General features: G+C 50.5%; 3 protein-coding genes and 1 pseudogene across 4 annotated transcripts, besides 1 other annotated feature; 1 reads left to right on the plus strand and 3 right to left on the minus strand.

Moving 5' to 3' along the window:
* Positions 1 to 1,477: 1,477 nt before the first annotated feature.
* On the minus strand, positions 1,478 to 3,532 carry NCS54_01355900 (Hypothetical protein; the record flags this gene model as incomplete). Its single annotated transcript, XM_053158746.1, has 1 exon — positions 1,478 to 3,532. The coding sequence occupies one exon, from the start codon at positions 3,530 to 3,532 to the stop codon at positions 1,478 to 1,480; it is 2,055 nt and encodes a 684-aa protein (XP_053014721.1).
* A 2,415-nt stretch (positions 3,533 to 5,947) lies between these two features.
* On the minus strand, positions 5,948 to 9,069 carry NCS54_01356000 (NACHT domain-containing protein; the record flags this gene model as incomplete). The annotated part of the gene is made up of 3 exons (XM_053158747.1): positions 5,948 to 7,965; positions 8,018 to 8,589; positions 8,648 to 9,069. 3 exons carry the CDS (start codon positions 9,067 to 9,069, stop codon positions 5,948 to 5,950), a joined length of 3,012 nt encoding a protein of 1,003 aa, XP_053014722.1.
* Positions 9,070 to 9,729: 660 nt separating this feature from the next.
* On the minus strand, positions 9,730 to 11,490 carry NCS54_01356100 (annotated as a pseudogene). The gene is made up of 4 exons: positions 11,178 to 11,490; positions 10,728 to 11,131; positions 10,153 to 10,679; positions 9,730 to 10,096 (listed from the first exon to the last, which is right to left on the minus strand).
* Positions 9,730 to 11,490: a sequence feature.
* A 1,497-nt stretch (positions 11,491 to 12,987) lies between these two features.
* NCS54_01356200 (DUF2263 domain-containing protein) lies at positions 12,988 to 14,175 on the plus strand (the record flags this gene model as incomplete). The annotated part of the gene is made up of 1 exon (XM_053158748.1): positions 12,988 to 14,175. One exon carries the CDS (start codon positions 12,988 to 12,990, stop codon positions 14,173 to 14,175), a length of 1,188 nt encoding a protein of 395 aa, XP_053014723.1.
* Positions 14,176 to 14,270: the final 95 nt, after the last annotated feature.

Here is a 14,270-nt window from a genome sequence, read left to right on the forward strand (position 1 = left end):
GGAGGGAAGCATGGGGCACAGGGCTCTGGGTGGAGCACAAGCAATGAGATAAAACTTTGGACGTACCAGAGTCTGGCGGCTGAAAGTGCTAGGCAAGGGCAATTCTTCTTCAGACTTAAAAGCAGTGTAGGCGTGGTTACAATGAGGAGTACGTGCTCTTGTCGTGAGTGAGGTTGGGCGGACGTGAATCAGTGACGAAGAGAAACGGAGAGGAAAGAGGGAGATGGAAATGAACAAAGAAATAAAGGGGAATGAAAAACAGATTCGCTGTTCATATCTGTTTCAGGTGTTTTTGAGAATTCAGTTTGTGCCGTTCCGTTTGCTCTGTGGCTTCATAGCCGACAGTGCTAGAGACGCACGTAGCCGTTGTGATGATGTGCGGGAGCAGTGTTTGCCAGTGCCAGAACGTAGCCAATGAAAACGCATGGCCATTTTTTTGACGAGGACGTAGTTGAAGAGTCCTAGTTTAATCGATCCTCTATTTACCCTCAGCGATAAAGAAATAAACAGCTCCTAGCATGTCTTGAAGCCTGAGTTGAGTCTTTGAAGATTCAGGTGGTGCTCCAACATGTAGTTTCCGTTTGGCGACCCTGCAATGTGATGTGATGTGTGCCAGGGATCCATCAGAGCAAACGCTATCGCACTCACTTTTCCCCTGTTTTCTGCAGCGGTGAGTAGTGTCATATCTGCAAGATGCAGTTGGTCAACAGAATCTTGCCTTGCTTGCCAAGGCAACAGATCTTGTCGACCAATCACAGCCATTTTGCCTGCTGATAGCAAATTCAGAAAATTTATGATGCATCAGGAAAATGTTGTCACGCAAACTGAATGCACAGCCCGGACATCGGCTTGCCGTTGTCCAACCTCTCTGTCAACTTGCACATTGGGTCGTCTCGAACAGATTGCCCCGCACCGAGATGCCTTGGCTTCAAAGGGCACTTCTTCGGCCAGCCTTTCGAAGCAAAGTTGTTTCCATCAATTGTGTACCTATTCTTGGGTCCTCCCAAGCTGGGTGCCCAGTCAAGTTGCACCTTCCTCGTCGTTGAACGTTGTCACCGAATTAAGCTTGTGAGCTTAATTCAAGGTCCAAGTACCGAAGTACCTTGATACGTGGCGGTGCGTGTGGCTGGGGGAGGACGACAGCAGTTTTAAACGGTCACTTCGGTTTGCATGCATCGAGTTAATACCGGCCAGCCGAAGGGAGAAAGAATTTGCCAGAAAGGAGCTACATACTTCTGCATCCTTAGACACGTTTCAATTGTGCAGGTACCGACATCGGATGGAAATTCGCCAACACCCACCTGTTTGTTTGAAGCAAGCTGCACAACCCCACCACGGGGAGAACAGCAAATGTGCCCAGGCAATCACCGAATGGCTTCACAAACAAGTGGCTTTATGCAGTATTGGTTGATACAATCATTCATTAACTATTCCATCCTAAAACTCGTCATCACGTAAAAATCCCGTGCTGCATGCTTTACCGCATACGACGCACAATAGACCCCGGAACATTCCACAAGCCGTCAATCTCATCAGGCTTGCTCTTCATCAAAGCGCCCACCAGTAGCTTGACATCATCCGCCAGGTCCGTAGAAAGCCGGAAGTACGCATACCCATCCATTGTCTCGTTTTGCCGCCGCCTGAACCCGTAGAATATTCCCAACAGGAGGCACCCAAGGGCCCAGTAACCAAACATAACCATCAGAATAGGTACCAGGATCGGGAATTCGCCTGGCGTGAGTACCTTTGACTCTTCCGTCGCGGTAAGGTTCGGGTGTAACCAGCCGCCTTCAAAGCCATACTTGCCGTCGTACATGAGCTGCAGCAAATCCGTGGCATACGCTCGCATGACGGTTCTCTTTAAATCCATGGGCTTGATGTATGAATCCATTACATATGAATTCGACTGAATGATTGCCGCAGGGTGGTTGAGGGAAGAAAAGATGTTGCCGAATCGTCCTCTGTGCAAAGTAGTGACAGCCATGGCACCGAGTGTCGGCATGCGATTCACAGTAATGTCGTAGTTGAAGAGGGGATCACTCATTGGCTCAAATGAGTCGAAGGTCGAATCCCAGGGGTCTAACATGGCGTATCCGAGGGTCGACATCATCCGACACTGGACGCCGATGGGCGAGGCGAATTCAGTAATGTTATACCCAGCAAGACTCTGATTAAAGGGGCCATGGTCACCAAAAAGGCCCTTCGTGTCGGACATGTTGTTTTGAATCTCGGAAAGCGCACCGAAAAATGTTGTATTCGGGACAAATGATGAATTCTGCGCTTTGATGATAGGGCTGCCATCGAGGCCTTTGACGATGGGGTCGAGGTCATTGTCAAAGTTCTCGATTTCTTCGTATGAGGATTTCAAGCGGTACTGCCAAAGAGCATATTCCAGGAGGTCTCCCTTGTGCAACTCATCCGGCTTGTAGTAGTCCACATCGCTTCCATTGTAGGTTGCCCATCTTTGGCCAAAAGCGACTTGACCGTAAGCCAGGATGTTGCCGGCCCTTTCGTAATAGTCAAAAATACCGCGGCCCCGTTGCGTGACTTCAGAGTAACCTGTCTCTGAATGCGGTCGCCAATCCTTCCAAGCGTCGGGTGTGACTTTCGGGTTAAGGAGGACGAAATCATCAACATTGTCAATGATCTCGCATCGATAGCTTGCTCTCAGACCCCAGGCCTTGTCTGCCACAGGATTCTCAGCTTGAGGTGCGAGAAACATTTCCGGCATGCTCTCATTGAGAGGCAAAGTGTTGGGGACCTTTTCGAGACCATCGTATTCTTCCCGATCCAGACCCTTTGGGGTGAAGAGAACGCCGAATCCAGGCAGAGTTGGTGGTGAGCCAACCTGCCAAGCATTTTTCGCATTTGGATAGTAGTGCTTGGAGTCCCTGGCATTGAAATCTTCCCATTTGCGACCAACGACTGTGGGTCTTCCAGATGTATAGGTGTAACCATCGGCTTGCTCGATTGCAAGTCCAGAGATTGGCAAAGCGACGAAGAAGGTGATGCTCAGAGAAGCAAGGATGATCCATAGGCGATGCGTATCTCTCCTCTTGCGAAGAAACAGTCTCGCAAAAAAGCGGCCCCATCCAGACGGAGAGCTCCAAGTGTTGTTGCTGTGCTGGAGAAGAGCGACAAGGTTGGGCACTTCCCAGGGTGTCCGTTCAAGCATTGCCGCTTCAGCTCCAAGAAGACCATACCGCGAGAGATCGAGTCCGATGACGCCGATGAAGAACCAAGAGTAGAAAACCCATCTTCCTCCGTGTCTGCCAAAATTGACGGCGCTGTCACCGCCTTCGGGATTGAGCCAGTAACAAATGACAACAAAGTATCCCATGATGATCAAGGGACACAAGATCAGCACCAGTGATCGGAACCAATATCGACGGCCTGGGCTTGCTACCTGGACGGCTCCATGCCCGGCGGGAAGCGGGCGAGTAGTGGCATGCGGTTGTTTCGCTGGGAAGGCATAGTCGTCGGCGGGGAGCAAACGTTGCTCATCATCAGAGAAGTTCCTCAACTCATGCATGGTGTATGATTGGAGAAGAGGCCAGGAACCAAGCGAGGAGAGACGATCTGAGATTACAACCCATGACGGGGAAAGGGCTCGAAGAGCCTTAATAATGGATCTTGAAAGATTGCATCTCGCTTAAACCAAGTCACTTTGGGTTTAGGGGCAGAGTAAAGACCTCAGCCGGCTTGGCAAATGGGGGCCAAAACGGGGGCCGTTGTTTGAGCCCAACAGCTCAGGAAGAACAGGGCTTGTCTTTTTGAGCCATTATGGATGTAGAAACGAGAAATAAAATACATGATTGATACGCTCAAGACCTTCAATTTGAGTCCACTCAAGGCTGATTCCTTCTTGAAAGTCAGGAAGCAATTCTCGTCTCGTGCTCAACGTTGGTCCACCAACACAGCGTAAGCATGCACCTCGCAACGCTAAAATCTGACAGCCCTACTCGCAACTGAGACAAGTCGACAGGGAAGACGCTCCTTCGGGTAGCAACTCTATCTCTTCCAAGAACAGAATTGGCCCGAAACCTCGGATTCCCCGCTTCCATGGACGGCGATTCTCCGTGCATGTGCGATGTGAATCCGCGAGCTTCAGGCTCAGCCTAAACCTAGCAAATCTTTGCATCGTACGCAGTAATAGTATCACTTTCAACCTTCGAGCTGAGGAAGTCTAATCGTGCCGACAACAGTCATGCTATGATAAAAGGAAGTCAGAACTCTATTAGTGATCTAAGCCCAGTCTTTCCGAAGCCTTTCAAAGGTGCTCTCATTCCATAAACCGCATTGTCGCCTTCGTTCTACCATCTCCATTGTTTCATCAATATCCTCTTGAAAGCACGCGCCTCCTCACTGTAGAAAAGCGGGTCTCCGTGATGTGACCTGCAAAAGGCGTACGTACCATCAATCTTGTCCCAATCTTGGCACCCATTGACACGAACCTCGAAGTCGCCCATATTCTGGTACCACAACTTCCCATAGCCCGCCAAGGGATCTCACGTGCTCATTGTATGAATGGTTTCTAATATTTCACTCCCGATATAATGTGCAAGCTCAAGCTTTCCTTCTGGCCTTAGGAGACGCTCTAGCCATAGGTTGTCCCTGTCAAATATATTATCACCAAACTTGCAGTGGTTGACAGTTCCGGGATCCGCTCTCGCTTCCTCGTAACAAGTCTCGGCTCCTGGGCCTGTGATGTCGATGATGAGATTCTTGATCGTATACGGGGCGATGGTTCTGTCTTCAAAGTATTCAAACTCGTAATCTCGGTCTTCGGGACTTGTTGGCACTTCGGTACCGGTGCCATCTTGCACAGGATCCTCCAGCAGATTCAGTATGTAGCAGCTGAGAAGTACCATAATGTTCAAGTTTCCCGAGGTTTTCTCATCTCCTTCACACTTCATCTCCTTGTCGAACCAAGGAAAAGCCTCATCAACATCCCCTATATTGTCAAAGATCCGGAAGTTGGCACGAAGCGTATCGACGTGCTTCTGCCACAGTGGGAATGAGAGGCTTGAGAACCAAGTTGGCATCAGACCAACGTTCTTGACGAACACGACGTCGAGAGTATATGGCGCGCTGTTCAATCTCTGGGTGACCGCTTGAGTCTCAGCACGGAGTTGGCGATTGGTCCCCAGTCGTGCATTATTTAACCGCTTGGTTTGATCCCGCTCGACAAATATGTTGGTTGCCCAGGTGTCGGCTGGATCGAAATTATTTCGTAAAGGAAGTCTTGGCTCTTTTAGAGCAGCAAGACTTGGGGCTGTGCGCGAGGACAAGGTGAATTCTTTGATGATTTGATCGCGAACTTCTCGCGGAAGCTTCAAGAGGGATGCCATCGTCGTCGAGGAAGGATTTAGGTTGAATGAAACGAGAGATGGCGGCGCCTAGATTCCCGGGGCACTGTGATTTTATAATCTCGTGAATATGACTCACGTGTATAGCCGCCAGGGAGGTTGAGCCCCCTGCCACGCATGTGTCAACAGGGTGCCAAAGACAAACCTCGCGCCATAGGATGTATAATCAACGAGAAAAAATTTCGAATACGAGAAGCAAAAGTCGAAGTTCGCTGGCATCCACTTCACAGCGGATGGCGTTGGGCTTAATGAGAAGAGGTTTGGAGGGTGCTCTCAACCCCGTTGGCAGTAATGCAGTCGGGCCTCGGGCTGGCCTCGTATCTCGCCAGTTAGTAAGAGGGCGAATGTCGTGCCCAGTATCCCTTGCGATGTGAAAGGCAGTGGTCTTGAAAGCAGCTTTATTAAGTCTATTATAACGATATAAAAAAACACAATATCAACACATCATAGCATCATATCCCACCGCTAACACAGTGTTCTCTTTTTTAGTCTTTCTACTACCTGCAGTAGAAAACTCACACCTAGCTGCATTATGAGAGGTCTTCAACCTCTCGGAGGGTATAAAACCATGGCTTGCTCTATGCATCTTGCACCTCATCGTCGCCAGTCCCGCCCGCTCCTTTCCCATCATCACCAAGTAACTCCAAAATACGATTCCTGTTCGGGTACTTGCTTGCTCGGATCCAATCCCGAAACGTGTATCTGCTTGCAACCCGACTCTGACCCAACATTTCCGAGAACCACGGTGATTCGGAGGGAGCGTCCATATATTCTGGCGGTCTCAGGATCACCTTAGTGGCCTCGAAGCTAAAGGTAATGTTGAGTCTTCCGTCCGACTCATTGCGTTCCCCCTCGATACAAAAATAATGAGAAGCCCCGTGCTCTAGGAATCTTTGGATTATTCGGCCAGACCTGTCTGAGCCTCTGACTGCCCTGGAAAACTCAGTGAAGGCCCAATCCAGGAACTCAGATGAAAGGAATCGTTGCCATATCGTCAGATCTCCAGCCTTGACCTGGCCATAATCTCGGCCTACGGCAACAAATCCGATAGCTGTCAAGTCAGTGAATATTCCGCTTTCAAAGAAAAAGTCCTCAGTCCAGAGATTCGTTCGGGACTTGTGTAGGACAATGTGAGCAAGCATAGCCGTCTCGAGAGAACTGCTCATCGCCTTCGGAGCCTGCTCAATCTTCCATTTGACGTAACTGAAACACCCAAGGAATCCAGCCAAGCAGAGCGTACTATAACATAAGAGCGTTATACGAGGCTCAGGGACCAACTCGCTTGGAGTGAGATAGCCAAGAGAAACAGTCCTAAAAGGGGAGTTTTTTATAACCAGATGATGGCCAGGCTTCAGCTGTTGAATATCGCTGTCTGACCAAGACGCGATACGCTCCAGGAGAGGATATGGTGCATCCTCGATCTCGTTTAAGAGAAGCATTCTCGCCAAGCCAATGCAGGAGCTCCGGGTCTTGATGCGGTCTCCGATGAACTGAACTGCCGCAAATTCGAGGTTTAAGATGGCTTTCATGGCATCGAATCCCTCGAGAAAAACATCCATTTCATGTTTGAGAGCTCCCTCGCCAAACATGTCTGGAACAGATCGGTGTGTGTAATCGAGCCTCGCCCAACCCATCTCTTCTCTAAACGGCCAATCTACGGGCCCTTCATCCTCAACCAATCCTCCACATGCACCGCGAAGCCGCCGCCGGGTAGTTCCTTCAGCCTTGTCTGTCGGGATGTGGCCTTTTATGGAGAACTCGGCGTCTTGTTCGTAGTCGTCCAGGAATGAGAAGGCAAGCAATGAGAACCATAACGAGTGGGCTTTTGCCACACGGAGCACGGCTATGGTCTGATACAACCTTCTCCGGTTGTCTGCATCAAGATCTTCCAGAATGCGCTGAAGGATGCTACTCAGCCCTTGCGGAAGACTGTCCAGGAGCTTGATCAGACGTCTCTCGGGCTCTCCGTCCTCGATCTTGCGACGGATGGTCCTCACGACGAGGATGGTCCAGAGGAAGATGCCATCAGCCTTTTCTGGTATAGAGGTGATCAAATCAAACCTCAGATGCACACTGAGTGTGTCGCTCTGCATGTCTTTGAGGTGACCTGCAACATATTCCTGCATATCGGACATGGTCAACTCGTGGAGTCTGAAACGCTGATCGTTGGAGAGAGCGTTCATAAAGACATTGTGCTCCCTGCTCGATACACACAACTTTAGACATCCGTGAGAGTCCTTGATCCAGTTCTTCAACAGCGTCACTAGGTGCGTAGGGTCTTGTCCGTCGGTCCCCTCATACTCATCGAGGCCGTCAATGAAGAAGCAGAAGCGGTGACCTTGGTATAGACGCTCGTTTGAAATGACCTTGTGTAGTGCAGAATTGACGGTGGAAGAGGGAATGTTGAATCTGGTTTGAATCTGCCATGGGGCTTGTTCCGCAAGGCACCAATACTCTGGTAGTGTATCTCGGATCAAATCCGGGCAAGCCGTCAAGATGTCACACAGCAGTGATCGGAAAAAGCCTTCCAGGGACTTTTGCAGCTCCGAACCTGGCTTCCAGAAGAAGAAGCTGGCTAGAACCAGAGTTTTATCTCCTTTTAACCAAAAGTCAGTGGTATTTCCAAGGTATAGAGTAACTTAGCTTACCGGCCCATTCCTCAATTTCGATCCGAGTGCGGGTATGTGTGGAAAGGTACCTCATCAGCGTGCTTTTGCCCGATCCCAACTTTCCACTAATATGGAAGATGCCAGACCCTGAAGAGAGCCATTTCAGGAACATATCTCTCGACTGGCGTTTCCTATCATCTCGAAAGGGGCCATATAAGCCTTCATCTGATAGCGAAGAATCAGATGATAGCAAAGATTCAGATGAAAGTGAAGGTTCAGATGGTTGCGAAGAAGTATCGTCAGACATGATCTCTTCGTCATCCTCCAGAATCCACTTGAAAGTGTTCTGGTATGGAACTTGAACCCTGTCGTCTCTGCGATGCATGTCCTCAAACTCAAGACTGCGCAGGATCCGGTCTTGGTATATGGCACTTAGGGCTTTGTCGTGTATGCCAAGCACGAGACGCAGCTGCTCAAGGGCTTCGTCCCCGAGAACCTGGGCCTCCAAGCCCTTCCTCAGTTGCTTCATGTGAGTCTGAAGTTGTTCGAGCTTGAGCGAGTCTTCTTGAACCATGGCGAAAATTCTGTCTGAGCTCTCTGCCGAATTTTTGCTTGGATGACATGTTAGAGCTTTCCCTCGTACAAAACTAACAATAGGTGTCTACCGACCTGGCTAGATGGCTGAGACTCAACGCAAGCTGGCTACGACAATCGCTCAGACTTTTCTCCAGCACCTTGATGTCATCCTCCTTGCGCCAAGCTTGGAATGCCGCACGATACACATGAAGTGGCTTCTTATTCTTGGGCTTGATCTTGTTCAAAAGCTCGAGGATGCGCTGTGAGAGATCGTTGCATTTAACAGCGAGATCACACAGCTTTTGCTGCTCCGGCGATATTTGTGCTGGCTCCGGCGTCTTTAATTTGGCTGCGACTTCTTTCATCGCTTCGGCGATGACTTCCCTCGACTCATTCTTCTCGAGGCTGTCATTGGGAGAGTCACGGATCTCTTTAGCGCCTTTCAAGAGCTTCGAGCCGAACTCGATGAAGGTGATGATGGCGGACGCGAGTCCTATGGCCGAGACTGGATCCATCGTCAGCGATGGGCACTCGGCGGGAGTGGCTCGGGGATGGTTGACGATGATGAAACGGGTTGAAAATGGGCAAAGAGAGCCTCATTTTGAAGGCCGGATTTCCCCTCACTATGCTGCCTCATCATTGGGCAACAACTTCCTGACGTGGCTGTGTGGGAAAGTGGCTTGGTTAGAGTTGAAATTCAAGCTGCGCTTGAAGCACTTCCAACAGGCCAATGAGGACACGGTATTTATTGGCGGCCGCACTTTGGACATGTCAGTGTCAGGCAGCAACAAAGGTGGCGCACCTCTTGAGTGAGGCTGTCTTAGTATTGATCGGTCTACGGGTACAAAGCACCCCAATGTGGCCCTAAGAGAGCGTCCTCTTTTCCGTCGATGAAGCAATGGACCTTGATATGTTCGGAGGGTAGAAGCTGGTAACGGCTAAAGATGTTGCGGTGTAAATACTTTAATGCTATGTACGTCTATATACTTGCTTCAGCCCTATTTACTATCCAGCGGCCTCGAGTCGCCTCGTGTCTAGTTCTCTTGTAATCTAATCCAGTCTAATAAAAAGTCTAACCAGCGACTCAAAAGCCAGCTTCTATCCCGATGAATGTTGAAAGGAAACCCCCTAGGTATTAAAAAGAAATAGTAGGCAGAGTGGAGTCGCAGTAGAGATCAGCCCTTGGTCTCCTGCGATCCCGTCGCCGTCGCAGCCTTGGCAGAGTACTTGCATCTTGATCGAATGGCAGGGCCGTACTTCCAGAGGATAAAGGGCATCGGGAGACAGGCGAGGGCGAGGAAGGCGGGTACTGAGCTTGCCCATTGGGTACCCAGCTTATCGTACATCTGCTTGGTGAACAGCGGGAATGCGGCACCGAAGAGTGATCGCAGCACAGTGTTTGCTGCCAAGACAGAGGCGGCGTAGATGGCATAGGTGTCGATAAGGTAATTGAAAATGGAGTGGAAAATGAGCGTCATGCCGAGACCGAAGGGTACGCCAGCTGCCACGGGGGACATCCAATGGATGTCAGTGTACGATGTCCTATTTCCGTTGTTAGTCGAGATTAAAGGAGAATCTCGTGATCAGCTCAAACTTACCATGCAAACCAGAACATCCCTACTGGCACACAGATGCCACCAATCATGCTGCCAGGTAGACGGTACTCAGGGGGAACCATACCGCCCTTTGCTGCTTTCGTGATCTTCATGTACCACAGGTTTATCAGAGATACGGCTGGCACGGCGGAAAACATGCCCACTGCGACACCCAAGAAGGCCAGTCCTCCCTTTCCAGCTGACCAGCCCCTCTCAAGCTGGAAAACAACTGGGTACGCGCCGAAGAGCATGTACAGCGTACCGTACACGATGGCTGTGTAGATGGACAAGATGAGGACGATGGGCTCGACGAATAACAGCAACCAGGGTCGGATAAGAGCCTTCTTGAGAACAATGGCAGGAGGATCGGCCTTGCCCGCGTGGTCGTACTCGGATATGTAGAACTTTCCGGTCTTTTCGGAGAGCACTTGAGCTCGGTTCTTCAAGATAAGAGGACCGTAGGTTTCCGGGACGAGGAAGATGCCCAGGAGCCAGAAAGCTCCAGCAATGATTCCCATCAATCCCATGACCTGCAAATCGTTAGTACGCATTTTGAGGAGTTGGCTCGTTAAACTCACCCATCGCCATCCCTCATCTTCGCCAAGATAACCGCCAATAAATGGTCCCAGAGTAGGTCCCATTGCAGGAGCCAAAGAAAACAGTCCCATGGCGATACTTCGCTCATCCGCGCGGAAAACATCAGAAATGACACCACCCGCGTTTGTGAGCGGCGAAGAGCCGAATGTTCCTGCAAAGAAACGGAGAACCAAAAGAGTAGCTACGCCATCATCGGCCGTGCATGCTGCGCTGAAAACGACGTACAGGCCGTAACTGATGAAGAACACGATTTGACGACCGTATATTTCTGATAGAGGTGCCCAGAGAAGAGGTCCGAGAGCGAAGCCCAACACGTACAAGCTCACGCCGCCTGTGATGAGGGTGTTGCTTGCACGGAAGTGAAACATGAGCTCCTTCATAGTTCCTGGTCGTGGTCAGTATAGACCTTACATCGAAGAAGACTCACTCACCTGTGTAGGCACTGGAGCTGAATGCGACGGCGAAACAGGTCGCGGCGGAAACCATGGTGATTCGCCATCGTGCGAGTTTGGACCAGTTGAAAGGATTTCCTGCATCATCTGGGATAAAAGAGACGATGTAGGGTTCCTCAACCGTTCCCTTGCCGGGGTACTCGTGGTACTCTACAGCATCGTCGATTCGGGTCCGATCAAGAAGGAGGTTAAGTAGAGATCGGGGTCGAGGAGTAGGCTCGGGGGCCTGTCGGAGAGTGTCGTCGTCACTGGTGGATGGACAGGCGTTGTGGTTGTTCATGGTGGAGTGTGCTCTGAACTAGAGTAAGTTGTATTATCATCCCATGCCGAGGGGTTTGGATCTTGGTCTGCCACCTAGATATGTATGCAAAGGTGAAGCTTCAGGAGGCAACCCTTTATACGATCTGGGACGAATCTGCCAAGGTTTGGATCAAATCTCTCCGGCAGCTTCGGCTGCACCATGACATGTAACATGACGAAGAATAATGTGATTTCTCTCCTTCGGCGTCTTTCAGACCCCCGACCGTATTCGAAATGGCAGCAGAGCCCCCTTGGTCACGGCGCAGGCCGCGATTGGGCTGCGGTCGTAAGACCCAGATTTTGGGCGGCCAAAACCACGCGATCCTCCGGCTCATAGGCAACGATGTGGGCCTGACCCCTGGAAGATCTGAGTTGGAACAGGGCTTGACTCTAGCATGTGATAGCCAAAGGGGCTCTTTTTACCGAGCTTCAAAAGGGCTGAGACCGACGGGTCGGTATTCTTGGCTGCATCGTCCCCCAGACACATGATGTATAATCCCCGACGGTCTTTATGCTAGGAGCGATCCGACGGGAAGGTGGAGACGGCACGGAACGACGCATACTAGCGAATGCCGACTCTGGGTTTTATCTCTTTACCCTATGCCTGACAAGTCACTCAAGGCGATAACTGAGGCTGTATTGATTGGTCTTGGCGATAGTTGTCGGTGTTGGTTCGGTGGTTACGTGGAAGCCCAAGGGTTCATAATTGGGCACAACCGCTTACCCGGCACAATTGTGCCTTGGGTTATGCACCTTCTATATATGGGCATAGTCATCCTAAGTTCTTTTCTCAAGTTAGGCCAATAATGAGAGCAGGGTAGACGATGAGAATAACGTTCTTATTAAGGAAATAAGCATACAGAAAGTCAAATTAATCGACTTGGGTGCGTGCGTGCGTGCCCAAGAATTAGCGTGGTTCGGGTGCGAAAATACCCCAGTAAGCGCAGTCGGAACCTCGCTGCATGGATCTCCGAGTGTGCGGCTTGAAGTTGATTGCGATCCATGGATGTTTCCGAATGCCTCTGGGACATTCGATAGTAAAAAATGAGAAAAATGACGTCTGAGCCTCCAAAAGTGGGCGTTACGGGATAAATCGGGTCAAAATTTCCGTTGTTTGTCATATTTCTCGTAAGTTCTCGACTCTCGTGATCTGCTCCGAGCTACCCTGGATCACGTGGAGTCAAATCTTGGATTCTCGTGACGATTAGATCTTAACCTTGAAACAGGCTTACGGGAGCACAATCGCCACCTCAAGCAATGAATCGTATCTCGAAATGGTACCCAATGATTGTGACTCCTTATTGCATGGATGACTACATCTCTTGTGGGCGTCGGGAGCTGCCCTTAGCTTAGGTCATCAAGGTCCTCACAAGAGTCACCACGTCAATTCTCGCGACCCCATCAACGCGTCAACACTCACCATCAACACTTCACGTGAACACCGCATCAACCTACAGAATCTCCGCGACGCGGAGATTCAATCATAATCATGGGTCGAACTGAACCTTCTATCGGCCGACCCCCAGCGGCCTTTCGCAAGGATGCACGCGCCAAGAAGGCCAAAGCCACTCTCAATCAAACGATTCCCCAGCTCCTGTCGGCACATCCTCGAGCCCGACGAGGCATCGAGGCGGCGGAGTTGATCGTCAATCCGTCTCCCGGGGACCGCAAAGCCGAGATCAAAAAGTCAAACGGCCAAGCCGAATCTGATCCACCGGGGCCCCGGCTTTGCCTCCAAGTGGCCGACACCCTCACGACAGCTCGTTCTCTCCTGGCGCGTGATACACCTTCAGGAGTTACCCTTGATCTTGGCAACAAGAATGCAAGAGTTGCTATTTTGAACATGGCCTCCCCTTTGTCTCCTGGTGGTGGGTTCCTAAATGGTGCTGGTAGTCAGGAGGAATCTCTCTGTATGAGAACTACGCTGCTGCCCTCATTAAAGGACGAATACTACCGACTCCCAGAAGTTGGTGCAATCTTCACACCAGATGTGTTGGTTTTCCGCGACGAAGAAGCAGAGGATGTGCTTGAGAAGAACGATCGTTTCTTTGTCAACTGCATTACGGCTGCCATGCTCCGAGGTCCAGAGATAGACGTCAACGAGCTGGGGAGAGGAAGTTACACGCACGAGAAGGATCGCGAGCTGGTTCTTCAGAAGATGAAAATGGTGATGCGGATTTGCCAGGCCAAAGGCGTCAAGAGACTGGTGGCGGGTGCTTGGGGTTGCGGCGCATACGGTAATCCCGTTCTTGAGATAGCTCGAGCATGGCGGAAGGTCCTGTTGCCACCAAGAAAGAACAGCAAGAGCAAGCAGAAAGGAACCAGGGAGACATGGGACGGAGTGGATGAAGTCGTGTTTGCCATCAAGGATGCAGGCATGGCTGAAGCCTTTGCCGAAGCCTTTGGGGAAGGACTCATGCGAGATGAAAGTCCTGATGCTAATGAGGACGAGGAGGATGAGGAGGTTGATCCCGAAGAGGTTAAACGCCAAGAGCTGCAGGTCAAGATCCGGGAACTGGAGCAACGCATTGAAGCAGCGGCAAACCCTCGAGTTAAGGAAGGACTGACGTCTATTCTCGAGGGGTTGAGGAAGCAATTGCCCGAAGACACTGGATCAGATGGAGGCGAACTGGATCCATCGAGTGAAGAGGATCCGGATACAGATGTGGAGAGGTAGAATGCTACTCAGTCACCAAGCAAAACTATTTGATCTCAGAGTTCTTGATTTTATTTGTCAGGACTTGCGAAAGGCAAATCAACTCGCCCCAAGAT

This window comes from Fusarium falciforme, chromosome 11 (assembly GCF_026873545.1).
Source record: "Fusarium falciforme chromosome 11, complete sequence".
NCBI lineage: Eukaryota > Fungi > Ascomycota > Sordariomycetes > Hypocreales > Nectriaceae > Fusarium > Fusarium falciforme.